The sequence below is a fragment of the Macrobrachium nipponense genome, chromosome 9, assembly GCF_015104395.2.
Source record: "Macrobrachium nipponense isolate FS-2020 chromosome 9, ASM1510439v2, whole genome shotgun sequence".
Classification (NCBI taxonomy): domain Eukaryota; kingdom Metazoa; phylum Arthropoda; class Malacostraca; order Decapoda; family Palaemonidae; genus Macrobrachium; species Macrobrachium nipponense.
Window position 1 is genome coordinate 65,930,417 of NC_061110.1, and position 17,247 is coordinate 65,947,663.

The 17,247-nt window shown below is 40.4% G+C and overlaps 1 protein-coding gene across 7 annotated transcripts in view; it reads right to left on the reverse strand.

Annotated features, from left to right (window-relative positions):
* Nucleotides 1-17,247, reverse strand: part of LOC135218426 (protein arginine N-methyltransferase 7-like) — a 261,517-nt gene that overhangs the window by 243,962 nt on the left and 308 nt on the right. For 3 of the 7 annotated variants that reach the window (XM_064254737.1, XM_064254736.1, XM_064254734.1), the window contains exon 2: nt 1,077-1,227. In XM_064254737.1, the coding sequence (XP_064110807.1) occupies nt 1,077-1,208 (132 nt within the window). In that variant the 5' untranslated portion in view covers nt 1,209-1,227. Of the gene's footprint in view, nt 1-1,076; nt 1,231-4,679; nt 4,784-16,926; nt 17,143-17,247 lie in introns of those variants that run through there. The other 4 variants (XM_064254741.1, XM_064254739.1, XM_064254740.1 and 1 more) reach the window with 4 other exon arrangements.

The following is a 17,247-nucleotide window of genomic DNA, read 5'->3' on the forward strand; positions in this document are numbered from 1 at the left end:
TGGCGGAGGAATACACAAAGACGGATCCCGTGATGTCATCAATGGGGTTGACACCACGGTGTCTCTCCAGACTCGAAGAAGTGGCAGCAGTCACTGGCAGAGCAATACAAGATGGCTGACCTCAGCTACCTACGAAGACGTGGCCAGGAGGGGGGATGGCCTCGCCAGTCTGGGGAGGGGGGGTGCGAGCCTCCACATAATACGCTAGCAACCCCTCCAAGGGCGGGGGACCCCCTAGTCCGAGTGTCTTCCAAATCGCCGCCATTTTGGATGCCTCCGACTCTGGAAGAAAAGAGATTGATGAAAAAGCCTCACCCTTCTCGGGAATCAAATTAACTCCCGAGGAAGAAGGGGCTACACTACAAACATCAGCCTGGTGGCCTCCCGATAATTCCAGCAACAAATCAATAGATGAAAAGGAAGGAGACACAGGAACAACGCTACTATGGGGGTTGACTACTGCACGAGACGAAGCATCGGGAAGAGGCGAAAAACCCTCCCAAGTAGGAAGGGTCGAAACCCTCTGATGTTCTCTTGCCCGGCATTCCATGCAAGGATTCATTATAGTACAAAAATTAGAACAACACCTACTGCACGTGAGGTGAGGGTCAGTCGCTGCCGAAGTAAAAAAACATGAACAAGGAAAGCCTGGAACTCCGGGGCACACACGTTGACGCCGAGGAGCTGAAGAAGCCATACTATTAGCCAAACAAGCACACACACTAAAGACAATGAAACTGGAAAAGGCCAAGAGAGGTTAACATGACTCTCGCTCAGGCAGTCAAAGAAAGAATGGCGTAGCGGCGTGGTCCTTGACCACTCCTCACCCGAGCTATGCATCCGTTGCCACATATCACAAGATTCCTTGCTTTCATCTGCTTTTTAACTGGATCCAGCTGGGTGCTAAAAATGATCCTGTTGTTAAGACCGAAGGTTTGTTCGCGTATGAACAATTGGGTTTTTTGTTAACACCAGTATGGATTCACATTTTCTTGAAATAAAAGTTCACAAAAATCAAACTAACTTTAAATGGAAAAGACTTACAGTATAACATATGGCAATATACTTATACTAACTCTTTCTTGATCGTGGAGCATGTCAGCATATGCAGACCTTGCAACTTCCTGCTGAAAATCATAATTTTCTGGCTGAAGTTCCCATTCCATCTTCCCAGTGATGGGATTCAGCTGGGATGTGAAGACACTCATTCTTTTATACTGAAGCAATCTGCTTAAAAAAAAAAAATTATTATTATTATTTAAATAATGGAGATTTAAGTACGTACATACATCTTAATTTAACTAGACCACTGAGCTGATTTCAACAGCTCTCCTAGGGCTGGCCCAAAGGATTAGATTTTTATTTACGTGGCTAGGAACCAATTAGTTACTTAGCAACAGGACCTACAGCTTAATGTGGGATCAAAACCATATTATATTGAGAAAAGAATTTCTAGTCACCAGAAATAAAGTCCTCTAGTACTGTAAAAATATATCTTTTCAGGAGACGCACCTGCATGACAAAATAAACCACAACATTTACAAAAGACAAGCAGGTATTGAAGAGGAGAGGTGACTCAATTCATGCTAATTTCCTGCTTACCCAACAAGCTAACTATACTATGATTATTTAAATTTACTTGTGCCTGCATGAATAAAATCTGGGTTTCCATGCAGTCATTTCCAGTACTAATATTTGTTTATTATGGAACTGCAATCACTGGGCCAAAAGAATCCTGAGCTAAAATGACAAAGCTAAAAGTGTAGGCTTAGGTAACTATTATAATTTGAAAACATACTAGATATGAAGTTACAACATTTCTCATGTATATTTTTTAACAACAATAAAGCATACAAAAGATAAGAAAAGCATTTTAACTTTTCTTGAGTAAAAGACAGATCAAAATATCTTTTTCTAGTGGTCTTTAACCAACTCATGGATGCTAGTGGGCCACTTTCTAAACTAGGGTGCAAAGCATTGAAATTTGAACATGACAGAAATGCTCCCTTAGCTATTATTTGGTAAAGTACATACATCAAGCTTTCAGAAAATGCACAGGTTTCAGATCTTCACCTTTTTTGTGGTACTTTTAGTGAAAGGTTCAAGGAAGTTAAATACAAAAGTTTTTTCAATTTGTTGTAGTACGTATTCGAGGTATTCCGGACATACAAATGCTGTATGTTTGTTTGTTTGTTTGAACTTCTATCACCAGAAATACACATCTCTCATTCCTCAGTTGACTGCCCAAGAATGAACTTGCTGCCACCAAGGTGGAAGGCCAAGACCATATCGACCACGCCACTGAGGCACTGCAAATGCTGTATGAAATATGATTCATACACATTTTGATACATTATGTATGTTGACTTGGGTTACAAAAATCATTCATGGGGTATCACAAACATAAATCCAGAAATTCAATAAAAAACAACAGAAAATTAAATTTTTCATTAACAGTGTAGTTAATTTTTTCCACTATCTATTAGTTTATATATGATTTACACTCTTAACTTGTAATGGATTTGGAAGTGTTTAGTGGTAAAAATAAAACTATCAGAGTTCTCCTGGAACCATTAATAGTGGCCCAGTAAGCCATTTTCCAAATTGGTTCCAAATGGATTTAGGGCGTGTCATTTCAGACATACTAAATTGTAATAGTAGTACCTCGAGATACGAAAGGCTCTACTTACGAAAAACTCGAGATACGAAAGCCAATGCGAAAAATTTTACTGCTCTACATACAAAAAGTTTTCAAGATACGAAAGGTTGTTGCTGTAAAGTCCCGAGATTCACCCGGACCACCGAGAACAATTTCAAAACTCCCGCGCCACCATCCTCCCACTCTCCCATTGGTTCCTGATGCTAGTCACCCCATAAGGTCCTGCTCTCCTATTGGTCAGCATCTACCCCTTGTGCTTTAAGTATTCTATTGGTAAAAGGATGCTGTAAATTGAAAAACTTATTCATGCAATACATTTAATAAAAAAAACATTAGGTAAAGATAGAATAAAGAATAGAAATGAATGGTTATTGTACTGTTTGGTAGTTTCAGTAGTTGAAGAGAGAGAATGAAAATTTATGGCTTACAGTGGACCCCCCGTATTCGCGTTCTCCGGATTCGCGGACACACATTCGCGGATTTCTCTCGGGAACGTTTCCCTGCATTATTCGCGGAAAATTCGCGCATTCGCGGTATTTTTCTATGAGAAATATCCACAAATTCCTGGTTTTTGTTATCAATTTCATCATAAAATGCACTTTTTGTGATAAAACTATTAAAAAAACCAAGTATGAAAATTTTTAGTGGTTTTTCTTAAGTTTTAACTAACAAAATAGGCTGTTTTTAGCATTTTTATAGGGGTTCCAAACATTCGCGGATTCTAACTATTCGCTGGGGGTCTGGTACACATCCCCCGCGAATACGGGGGGACCACTGTACTGTGTAAAGTGATTGCTTGTCGATCGTTCGATACTCGTAAGTGCTGGATGTAAACAGACGTTTGGAAGCTTTTTTTTTGTTTGTTTATTATAGTTAATGGTTACTTAATAATTATTTGAAATGAGTAACTGCAATACATTTAATAAGAAAATTGTGAATTAGATATCATAAAATATAAAATAAATCAGACTGCCAACAAATACGTATTTTTTAGAATTCTTCTTTTTTATTATTACGTTACGTATATGTATGTTTCATTATAGCTGTCAGTAACTCGGTATTTCCATTAGGTAAAGATAGAATAAAGAATAGAAATGAATGGTTATTATACTGTTTGGTAGTTTCATTAGTTGAAGAGAGATACTAATGACAATTTATGGCTTACTGTGTGCTAGGAAAAATGATTGCTTGGCGCTTGTTTGATACTCGTAAGACGGGTAAGAGCTGAATGTAAACAATCGATTGGAAGGTTTGTTTTTTGTTTGTTTGTGTATTATAGTTAATGATTAATTAATAATTATTTGAAATGAGTACATACTGATTATTTATACATTTTATTGGCATATTCTAAGCTTTTACTTGAAATCAGTGTGTATTACTTCAGTGTGCTGAATGTATGAAGAAACTTAATGATTATCTTTCAATAGATGAGGAACATGAATCAGAGCCCCTGCCTTGGTATCAAGTCAGGGAGAAAAAAAGCTAAGAAAAAAAAAAAAGCTAAACTTGTGCTGAATAAAGGTTAAAATAATTATCTAAACAAAAAAATTCGGGAGGAAATTGATAATTACACCAGACACTCTCAACTTGTCTCCCATCAACATAAATGTTATCAAGAAATTTAGGAAATCTTGAAAGCGGACAAGCACTGCTTCTATCAGACTACTCAGAAAACTGGACAATCAAGTACCCCATAGAAGCTCAGTCCATGCATTTTCATGACCATCAAGTTGTCATACCGACAGTGGTAGTAATTCTCAGAAACAAGGATGAAAAGATTATTGACGAGATTCACCTCTTTCTTTCAGAGATTAAAGCAAAAGAGTGACAGATGGGTGAGCTCTCAACAGTACATAAGTAGAAAATTCCTTGGATGGCCTAGCAACAGAGAGCAGTCTGAGAGACTGCTTATGCGGATCTACAGTAATACCTTGACATACGAGTGCTCCAACATAAAAGCATTCCAAGATACAAGCCAGCCTCCGAGCAAAATTTTGCAATGTGATACGAACACACTTACAGATGCTAATGGTAGATGGCCGAGCGCTTGGGAGTGCTCTAAGCCTGCTTCACTCATTCAATTCTCATGGTCGTCGACTTCTGTATACATCTCCCGAGCATCTCCTGTGTTGTGTTTGAATTATTTACGTGAGTTTCACTGTACGTGTTTGTGAACATTCTTTGTAATAAGTGATGGGGCCTAAGAAAGTTAGTTATGAGGTTGGCAGTCAGAAGAAAAAACAAATGATGACAATGGAGATGAAGCATGACATTACTGAGAAACTTGTATTAAATACAGTACCATCCAACTCTCTCTCCCTCCCTCCTCCGCACACACCGCTGTTAGCTGCTATCGTTTGTCTCGAAGGTAAGAACTCATAATAAAATCACATTTCATTTCATATCACAGTAATCATTTATTACATGTATACCATTTTGTGTGTACAGTATGTCTATACAGTAAAGCAATTAAAAACATGTTTTTTCCATTGTTATCATTGATTTGGGTGTTTTGGAGGGCCGGAATGGTTTAAATTTTTGTCAGTTATCTTATATGGGAAAAATTGAATTGAGATACGAGCAAACTGACTTAGGAGCTTGGTGCTGGGACGAATTATATTCATATCTCAAGGTAGTATTACTGTACTGGGAATCTGGGCATGGAGAGTCAATAGGTGATGGAGCTGGAGGGACAGTAAAAGTTCAACTTGATCAGTCTGTACATTCAGATGAAATTATATTTTTGTCAGTCAAGCAGGTTCATGAATAATGTAAAGAAAAGTTGGAGTATGTTGGACGCACATATCAAGTTACACAGGCGCATTTTTCATTATCTAGATAAAGATGATGCCATTTTGTCAGAAAATGACAAAGACTACAATCCTATCAAACACACACCAAGCAATTTGCCAAGTATTTCAAGTCAGACCTGGAGTGATAGGCACTAGGGGGGAGCATGTTCATGTGAATATTGTCTCAACTTCAAGTTTGACCAATCTTCCAATCACTTTGATATCGTACACAATTTGAAACTTGAAGCACCTTCATCAGAGCAGGAAGATGCTGACGATTCTCAAGATACATTTCATGATCTCCATATCAACCACTTTACTGCAGTGGAGTAGCTAGGTGACTGGTATCCAGGTAAGAATATAATTTTTTACATAAAACCTACATGTGTTTTTCATACCAAGTTTTATTCATTTGTATGCTAATATATGACGCTGGAATGAGAATCTTGCAATTAGTTAAAAATTGTTTTAGTCCATGTCACAGAGGCTATCAAGTTAATTTGAATGCAGTGTAGTACTTAGATGTCATTATTTGAAATTACTAAGATGTCATTATTTGAAAGTAAAATGTCGTCCAAAACATCACACTAATTATTGCACTTTGTAGAATTTTTCAAATGTTCAAAATGCAATAACTTTGCTTTCAAAATTTCAAGGCAAGAGATTGGAAAGCCAAATCAAACATCTTATTGTGAAGCGCATGGAGGCAGCAGGTACTGGGGATTTTGGGGAATTTAGACCGCCACATAAGACAATATCATCCAGATATCAGCAGAGACCATAATTGACCTGTTCCCTGACCCAATTCCAATTTCTCAATGACACATTGGGTGGAACAAATCAGTTATTGTGCATGTTGATAGGAAATTCAAGAAATGAAGGACTAAAAAATGTGTGATGTTTTGGACATTTCATTACTTTCATTTAAAATCAATAAAGCAATGTTTTATTTAATGCAACAAAGTTAATTTTTGAGTCACAAATTCCTGAGGAGTTATATTTAGGGATTTCAAATTTATTTTCCAGAAATTTGAAGTCATGAAAGTTTTGGTAAAGACAAAATTATTGAGTTGAAACATGTGATGTTTCGGACAACTAAAATTGTACTAATTAATTAGGTTCCTTTATTAAGGCAATGAATGTAAATAAGTAAAGTTTATTGTTTTTTGTAAGTCTGCACAACAATTTTTCCAATACACAAAATAACTGTTTGATTTTCATGTATTATGTGCATATTTTGGCCCAATAAAAAAAAAGGATTACAAATTTTTTAAAAACTGGACATTTTTCCTAATCTCAGTAAACTTGTCTGTTATAAAGTGTGCTAACTGTAATGAGAAATTTTCATAACCAAATAACATTATGCTATGTATAGTGTATAACTGAATGAAAAATTGGCTACTCCTTCCTATTTTATATATTCTTACCATACTTCTTTGAAAAGTCAACATTGATTTATCCATCAAAACTGCATACATTTTGGAATAAACTTGCATCTAATTTGGTATGTAGAAACAATACATACCATAAACTATGCATTTTCTGAGAGCTTATAGATCTATCTAACAATATACAACTGTAAAGGTTGTTGTTATAATCAAAGGCTGAAGTTATGAACAGAATCATATATACATGAAAAGATGAGTTTTGAAAGTGACCCTAATACCATTTTTCTAAAGTAACAACTTGTAAGAGCTGTGAATTATGTTGCTCACTCTCCTGGGAGTGTCATAGGTAATAGGTTATAAGGGAGGCTTCACAGTAAATTTCTTTGGAATGCCCTGTTAATAGGTTTATAAGGAGCCATCCTAAGATGGCAAGTGATAAAGGCCTTGCTTAGAAGGAGCGTCACTGAAAGCTGAGTTTACCAAGTTCTAAATTTACAGTTTGGTTGAAAAGTTCACATAGCATGGATGCCTGAAAGATTCTTCTCTCTGGATAGACAAAACTACCCACAATTATGCAGAAGAGTAGTAAAAGTAAAGGGAGAGACCCTCCTCCTATAATATTAAGTACAGAAGATGATCCATTTGGCATGGTGATGATCTATTCATGTGTTAGGAGACAATCTCGTGTTGTCAGAAAATTATTTAAAAAAAGGGGGGGGCTGGATAACCCCTAAGCAGAAGGGTTTAGGTCCTGGATCTAGACCTTGCTCTTGTGAAGGTCCCCTAAAAAGAGAGGGATCCTGCTCTTCATGATGATATATAGGAATAACACATCAGCATAAACTGTTAAACAGAAATGAAAGGAGGGAAGATGTATGATCCCATTCAATTCCACAGTATATATATTATTATGGCATCAGCTTTTCAAGCTTCCTAATCAGAGAAGGGCAAATGAAATAGACAACTTACAACAGAATGCCACCACAAATAAACTGGCATGAGGTGTCCTCCAGGTTCTCCTAAAACCATGAAAATATGATCATATTCATTTGGAGAAGAATCTTCTGAGGTCTACAGTTATCATCTCATGCCCCAGGCCATGGAAAGGAACTTGCAACTCTACAGTCTGTCTAGTCTATGCATGTATATACTGCATATGTATATTTCCTTGTTGATTTACAATTTCCATCATTATTCACTAGTTACCATAGTTAACTCCTGATACCTAGGAATGCTCTGACTATTTTGTAATTCCAAAATCATTGTTAAATACTTTTCATTATGGATATAGTATGTAATGCAATAACAGTAACTGAAGAAATCACAATTTCTAATTTGAGGTCATATGCAATACCTACATTTCATTGAATGATAAAGAATTAATCAATCTGTATTATATCCAGTCAAAGTCATATGCAACATTTACATTTCATAAGTTCATAAAGAATTAATCAAATTGTATTATATTCAGTCAAATATACAAAATTTTAAAGACAATTTGTATTTTTCCTAGATATACACATCAGATCCTTTCACACATAATTCCCAAGCAAGCTGAAAATGGTAACTGCAACTAAGTACACAATAAGGTGGGTAATTTGTGGTAGGTAGGTAAGTAGCACCATACTGCCCACTCACCAGGTTGTAATCCGGCACGTTTTCCTGTTCTACCAAGGACTATGAAGGGATAGTTGAGCTGGGGTTATTCAAGGAAAAAAAAATATTGTTAAATTTTGTTTGTTCCTACACCATATACAAACCTTCCGTCCTTTACTTAGGATAGATTGCAGCTCAGCTGAAGCTACCGGCTAATATAACAATTTGTCAAAAATTTTATTTTTCCGAACTATACAAACCTGAGGTCCTTTAATCAGCGGCAGCTGGAACCGGTCGTGAGCTTTGAACAAGGAGGTTCGGTAGTTAACTGCTTGTCCAGTAGTCAGGTGTCCCGCCTGGCTGGGAGGTGAAGCTTCACTTTGCTTTAGGCCCAGGAACAGAGTGAGGTTTGTATAGTTAAGAAAAATACAATTTTCGACAAATTGTTATTTGTTCCGATACGTCATACAAACCTTTCGGTCCTTTAACATATGGAAGACTCACTTATTGGTGGGTGGAATCTGTGTCTTAAGAACAGACTGGTGTTCGTCCGACCTTGGTTCCCTCTCTGGTCATGAGAGCAGAGGGAGGGATCCTAGCCTCTGCCCAGCTGATCGGGGTGTGCACCACAGGATCAGTGGTCAGACCTCTGGACCAAATTCATAAGAGGGAGGCAACCGTGCCTCTTATGAATAGCAAGCATGAACTAGTTCCTACTTCAAGAGCCAAAATAAGGTCATGGGTTTGTCTCTTGTTGGCATCCACTCCCCCCTTGTTAGGGGAGTGGTGAATAACCGCTCCTATCCTTACTGAAAGGGATAGGACGGAGCTCAGTCGAGTAGCTTACCTGCATCGGCCTCCTGTCCAGCGTAGTGACGACCGCAGCCCTCTGCCCTCAGGTAGAGGAGAGAAAGGGGGAGGAAGAGAAGCCAGTCACACTCATTCGCTCGCCCAATCACGCAGTCACACAAGGATGTGATGCTGTTCTGTCCACTCGGGAGCTGGGTGAGCTACACAACTTGTTGAGCAACCACCACGGGTCCAAAGGAAAAGGTGTCCAAGGACCTGTGGGCGATATCCCGAAGATAGAAAGACGTGAAGGTGGTCTGGTTGGCCCAAACCCCTGCCTTCAGTACCTGTGCCATGGAGAAGTTCTTGCTGAACGCAAGGGTTGGACCAATACCCCTGACTTCGTGAGCTCTCGGACGAAGGGTACCGGTGTCGTCACTCCTATCCTAGGAAGTTGGGAGAGAAGTTACGGGGATTTACCATCCCCAGGCTGCTACGAGTGCTCAACGGCAGGCGAGAGGCGTATTGGAGACACATGTATCCCGTGACTCCTCCTTATGAGTCCAGGCCTCCAACCTCTCAAGTTCTGTCTCCTCAGGCTCGCTCCCTTGTGGAGAATTACCGCATATCGCTCATCAAATTCGAACCTGGCTGAGCTCCTCCTGACATGGCTCCAACAGTGCCTGCAGAGAGGGCTCCATCTCCCCTCTCTCCACACGCAGACAGGTGTCCTCCAACTCCATCTTCCCCTTCTCGCAAGGGGCTGTCCGATGGGGGGAAAAGGACCTTTGGAAGGCATCTAAGAATTGCCCTCGCAATTCCGAGCCCCCAAAGGTTCCTGTGGCTCTGGGGGCCTCGGCTCCCGGGCCTTCTGCTGCCTCTCATGAACAACCAGAGACTCGGCCTTCTTCTATCTTGGACCCCTCTCATTCACACCAGGGTGCATCAATGCAAAGGGAGGATGATCTTCCAAATGCAACCAACGATTCAGCTAGCTATCTTCCGGAACCAGCTGCTCCAGAGTTCTGGAAGAAACGGCAGCTGAAACCATCTCCCGCGAGATGATTGGTCTCATCCGGAAGGTGAACGGCCCAGGAGAAGCCCCAACTACTTCTCCGAAAGGCTGTATGTCGACACTCGACCTTCTTTGTAGTGCCCCTCAGGGTGCTCGGTCCCAGTTTGAGCTGCCCTTGTCATCCCTGAAAAGGGAGGCTCTGACCAAGGTCAACAACTAGGTTTCAGCGAGGAAGGACTCGCTGCGGGCACCTCAGTCCTCCAAACTACACCCCTCTGCTTTTCAGAAGCAGAGGAAGTACTATGAGGCCCAGGAGGCTGAGCCTTCACCCTTGCCGGTAAACGCTACCATCACATCATTGACGCCTGGAGTTACACTCCAGACCCTTCTGCATCAGACCTTGACACTCTCTTCCCAGGAGATGTCACAGCTCGAATAAACCACAATGGCAGCATTGCAAGCAGCTTCATGGTTGGACTTTTGGGGCAGTAAGGTGGGCTTTCTTGCCATCTCGAAGACTCCACAGCAGCCTGACAAGAGAGCTGACATGGCCTGTCAACTCCATGACCTTATTTTGTCAGGTGGTAAGGCTATGGAGTTCTTAATCCACCAACTTGCCAACCTTTGGGCCAACCTTGTTCTGAAGCGCAGGAATGCCATCTCATCCAGGCTTGATCGAGCTGTGGACCCTCAGGATGTGACCGAGCCTCTATCCCCTTGGTTGCCGACTTCTTGCTCTACCTCCGGAGAGAGAAGCTCTTTTCAGTCTCGGCGGTAGAAGGCTATCGCTCGGCCTTGAGCCAAGTCTTCAGACTGAAGGGAATCGATCTCTCTTCCTCAGAGGAACTCGTCTATGATCATACGAAGCTTTGAACAGGGTTGCACTCCGGTATTGGTGAAGCCTCCTCCCTGGGACATCGTTGCTGTCCTCAGGTCTTTGAAGAGAGCTCCTTATGAACTGTTGTCCCTGGCATCTGACAGAGATCTCACCCTGAAAACGGTTCTTCTTCTCGCCCTTGCTTCCTCCAAGCGAGACAGCGAGCTTCATGGCCTAACCTATCCTGTTGCTCATACTGAGCGCTGGACTAATGCCTGCTTCAGCTTTGTCCCAAGTTTGTTGCAAAAACTGAGAATACGGCCCAGGTTAATTCTCGGTTCTCTTCGTTCCAGGTTGTGAGCCTATGCACAGCAACCGAAGACCCAGATAAGCTACTTTTCTGTCCTATGAGAGCACTGAGGCACTATCTCCAACGGACCAGCTCCGCTCGACCCAGCTTACACCATCTCTTTGTGAGTACAGGCAGTCCCCGTGTTACGACGGTGTCGGCTTACGACGTTCCGAGGTTACGACGCTTGTCAATAACGTTATTTCCAGAGTTACGACGCATGTTCCAGGGTTACGATGCCTACAATGCTCATCTGGGAGATGAAATATGACACCAAAAATGCAAAATAATCAATATTTGAGGGCTTTTTTTTTAATGAAAAAAATGCCATAAGAATGCAGTTTACATAATTTTCGATGCACCCAAAGCATTAAAAGTAAGGTTTTCTTAGGATTTTTGACGATGTTTCGGCTTACGACGATTTTCGGCTTATGACGCGTCTCAAGAACGGAACCCCCGTCGTAACCCGGGGACCGCCTGTACTGGTTTTTCAAAGAAGAGGGTTACGAGGAATACCATTTCACATTGGAATCAAGAGGTGATTTACCGTGCCCTCTCCCCTCCCTCTTTCCCACTTCCTGGTACTAGTCGAGTGAAGGATCATGATGTGCGTGAAATGAGCACATCTCTTGCCTTCAAGAAGAACTTCTCTGAAACCCAGGTGATGGAAGCCAGCACATGGTCTCGCCCTTCCACTTTCACCAGGTTTCTACCTTTAAGACTGTACCCACAGTTGCCTCAACACAGCTGATCTTGGTCCTGTGGTAGCTGCTCAGCAAATGGTTTAGCTGCCTCCGTGCACTCAGAGGTCGGAAGTATCAAATCGAGGATCGAAGTTCCGTGTCAGCCTAGGGGTTAATGTGAGAGTATGACTGGCCTATTTTCTCTTCACCTTTCCCCCTTACTTGGGGCTACAGCATCACAACCCATTCTCCGGCACAGATTTCAATACTGGTAAGCATTCCATGTCCGACTAGTGGTTTTTCTGTAGTCAATCTCCAAGCTCCTTTCCGAGGGGGTGTGTGCTGCAACCCAACAAACTCGTTATAATTATATAGCCTGGTTTTGGTTGCCAGAGAAAGTTCTATGCTCATGCCTTTAATGCCCATTCCATCAGCCATCAGGTCGCATTTACCATGGCTCACAGGGTGAAGGATCCACGACCCTGACCTATAAGCCCAGGTCCTGACATCCTGGATTCCATTCTCAGCCAGCGAGACAGGACTTCCATCCCTACTTTAGGATGAGTCTCCTAAGTAAAGGACAGAAGGTTTGTATATGGTATCAGAACAAATGACATTTTTGGAAGTAAATTGTATTTTTCTCCAACCATACAAACCTGGAGGCCTTAACTTGTATGGTCCTACCAAACACCCATCCCCTTGATATTAGAGGTCATCATCAAAGTCCTGGCTGTAATCAAAGTGACTACTAAGTGAGCCGGTGGGAAGTCTGTGCTTTCCCACCGCCGGGCAGGTAACTACCAGCCTGGTAGTTAACTAACTCGGTATTAAAGAATGTATAAGCCGGTAGATTCAGCTGAGCTGCTTTCTATCCTGAGTAAAGGACTCCAGGTTGGGGAAAAATGCATTTAACTTCCAAAAATGTCATATTTGTTCCTTAGTAAATGCAAACCACTGTCTTTCCACTTTCTTTATTTAAATAGGAAACTTACCCCTAAAGTGGAAAGATCTCGCAGACCTCACTGACACTGTTCCATTTGCTAATTTGTGGGGAAAAATTACTTCTGTAATTTCCAAATTACATACAACTCTCCAGTGGTGATGACCGTAAGTGGTAGTCTAACCTTATATAATCACTCAGGAGCTGACAGGAGTATTGTATATTGCCCTAAGTAGAAGTCAGAACTTTTCGCTCAAGATTTTGTGAACAGTGTGGCAGCACTGTCTCAGTCATGCTTTCCAGAGCCTAAGTTGTGTTCAACAGCCTTCAAACCTTGATAAGTCAAACCTTTGCTTCTGAGCCTCAACAGTTACGGTGACAGACCGTAACAGTATATTTCCCATCTTTTTTTAAAGAAGACTGCTGATTTCACTGCTCATAAGATTACTATTTTTACAAAGCTAGTTGCTGTATTACCTGAGAGATACCTTAAGTCTATCCTCCTGTCTCGAAATTTAGGCCGGTTTCAGTTAACCGTTTTATCTACTATTTTTGACAAGCTGCTCTCTAAGCGTCTTAGTGGGCTTGTTGAATATAATTTGCTAACAGCATTACAATTTACTGACCATTTCAACGCCTGCGGTGCATAGGTTTTCTTAAATATCTTTTTAAATAGCAACTGTATCTTCTTGAAATTTTGGCCCAACATGTTTTAGACCTTCCGCTTATGTATGGCAATATAACTAAATATCTAAAATTATTAATAATGGCACTTTATTCTTGAACATTTCCAATTTTCTTTGCATTTGACCGAGACTTTCGGACACTGTTAACAAAATATGAATGAAAGTGTACCGTATTACGATTATGACGTACGTATAGTGTTTTACATTTTTAAATTACTTTATGGATTATTGTTTTATGTATCCAAATTAGTTTATGCAATAAAGTTTATTTGTGTTTTATTATTTTGGGAGATTATTATGACCTTTTTCTTAATTTAAAGTATATATATATACTGGAAAATATTCCCGCTGAAAATTAGAGGGGCAGTAGTTACAAGCTGTTCAGGTGTGTTTATATTGTCGTCCGGCTTCCACCCGCCCCTCATGAACTCAATGCCATCGAGCAGGTATGGGCGCATATGAAGCTATATGTACGTTCATCGTTACGGCATTTCACCAGGGCAGACCTAAAGGCCAGATTGGAGGAAGCAAGGCTTGCTGTCACTAAACAGGTGTGGGAAGGAGCTGTCCAACGAAGTCAAGCTTTCGAGAACGAATACTGGCTTACTGACAACGTCCAGGATTGCATAGATCCAATCGTTGTCAACGTCGCCAGTGATGACGAGGACAATCTGTTTTTAGACAGTGATGGGGAGTGAGCTGAAATATCTTTGTACGTGTGTGTATATAGTCATGTAATTGATAAGTTTTTATATATTTATCCACCAGTTTTTTATTTTGTTATTTATGCTGTTTTCATGGTTACTGCAAAAATTTACTTCAAAACCTCTAAAATTTCTGTATATATTGTACATACTTTATTGGATATATATAATGAAATAATGTATATAGTCATCTTACTTTTAAATAAACTATGATCTGTTTTTTTCCTTCCATATTTATATCTCCAATAATAATCTAAAGTTGCCACTACCACACCATTCTCATGGAAATAGATAAGAAAGGTACATGATAAATAAAAACATACAAATGGCTTTATGAAAAGTAATCAGTAATAAATGGTAGTTAGTGTAAGTTTTAAAACGTAAAAAAAAACTTATGGTAGTACACTATTCCATTCATAAGTATCAGACAGAGTAAGAAAGAGAGGAGTGGGCGGGGCTTCTTTCCTAACTCTTTGGCTAAGCCAACGACAGGTGTTCGTATATTTACAACTAATACTGAGGAAATCGAAAATTTTCTAAGTAAAGTGCCTTAATTATTAATTCCAGGTACTTAATTATATTGCCATATATTAGTGGAAGGTGTAAACATGCTGTGCCAAGTTTTCAGGAAGATACAGTTGATATTTAAAAAGATATTTAAGAAAACCTTTGCATCGCATGGCTTGAAATGGTCAGTAGATTTTGTAAAGGCCTTGGTATTTGTGATGCAATTTGGTCTATATACATCTACCATCTTGCATGGTGCCCTTGACAAGGGTACAGGGGCAAGCACAGTCAGTTTATATCTTAGTACAGCCTTTGACCATGTGAACCATGAAACATCTATTTGCATACAATGATCATTGGGAATTGGTGGAACTTTTATTAATATTTTAAAACAACATTTTTATAAAATAACTTTTTGTACATACTTTACCAAGTATATCCTAATGTTATAGTTTCTAACTAAGGGCAGCTAAAATTTGAAATCTACGTAGCAATTCCTTTATTTTGATGTAGGAACTACTAGAACTAGCCCCGCCCACTGTCTGGGGAGAGAGAAACAACTAGGTAAAGGCCTGTCAACTTGTTTGTGCCTTATGTTCTTGCAAGGGGAGGCGGGTGGGTCTCGAATCTGTAATTACTTGGTAAGTACATATATACAAAAAGTATTTTGCTATGAAAATTTCATTTTTGTATGTTTAACTTACTATCAATTACATAGCTGATTCTCACATTGATAGGAGGTGGGATACAAGGACATATTCTACTCCCAAAATCACAATTTTTAAAAGTAAATTGTATCTTTCCTAACTAAACACACCTGAGGTCCTTTACAACAGGAATTGCTTACGACGAAGCTAGAACACAGCTGTTAAAACTCTTGAACAAGGTGGTTAGGCAGTAATACCATACAGTTCCCACCACCCTGGATGTAAACATTGCACTTGACCTTTTGGCCCAGGTTTCTGATTAAGGGGTGGCATGAGGTGGGGATTAGTGCAAAGGACCTCAGGTTTGTATAGTTAGGAAAAACACAATTTACTACTCTCATAAATTGTGATTTGTTCCTACACTAGAGTTCAGCACACCTGGGCTGCTTCTGGTTGAGTCTCCTTCCTCTTCTTCCTGGAGGAAGGAGCAGGATTGCTTTTATAATTCTAACAAGAAAAATAGAACAGAAGTACGACGTATAAACTTACTGCATCAGGTGCCAGTACATGAAGTGTAGGTTCGAGTCCTATTCTCAACCTGACGGAAGAGAAGCAGAAGGATGAGGAAGGAGACAAAGGAGATGCCAGTCACTCTCGAATCTTTCTCATCTCTAGAACCGCACACTTAGGCGAGATGCAACTTGTGTTCTTAAAGAAGCTGGGAAAGAAAACAACTTTTTGAGCACCCACCAAAGGTCCAAGGAAAAAAAAGTTCCACGGACTTGTGGGCAGAAAAGACCCAAAGGTAGAAAGACACAAATGTGGTCCTGATGAGTCTACATCAGTCTTACAGTCCGACATATTCTTCAGAACACGAGAAAAGGGCAAGCCACTGGTACCGTGCGAAATAATGGCACAATTCAAGCACTTTTTAGGGAAGTGACCACATTCCAAGAGTGGTGGCTGCTGTGTGGGCACTCAAGTCATTTACCCTAGGCTTACATGTAATGTGAACGCTGTACTGTACACAAATTGACCTGTGGGAAAACTAGTCAATGGCGAGGGAAAAATTGTCATACTATCACATACCCATAAGGCAACAGATAGCTATGGCTATTCAAAACCTGTAGTAATAAGGAACTGACAATTCAAAAGAATAGGTAGGTATGTACATGAGTGAAATGACTGACCGAAGAACAGCATCCTAGTAGGTAGGTATTAGCTAGCCTAGGTAGTACTACAAAACAGTAGGCTAAAATGCTGATGATGATAATTCTGAAGATAAACTTTTCAAACATACAGCTGTTCAAAAATGATTTCGTAAATGCCGTTTTGTTACAGGTACGAAGCCTACCTCCCACACCGGTAAACCAAGAGCAGAACTACGGAATCAGGATCTCAACACTAAGCTACCTCCGAACAGACGCTTAATTCGTGTTACTTGGTGGTCTAGGGGGGCCAAGTCCCACCCAACCATCGGCCAGGTCAGGACACGACGCTCTAACTGAGATAGAGGTCTAGTGTCTGGTTTGGTCAGGACCCGGCATTCAGGGAAAGCTTAGGGTTGCTTTCGTCGGGGGAACCTAGGTAGTATTCCCACCGTTTTCAACTCGCCCCTAAATTTTTAAAAGAACCTTTCCAAATTACCATTTTAAAAACACTTAAATGGCTTTTC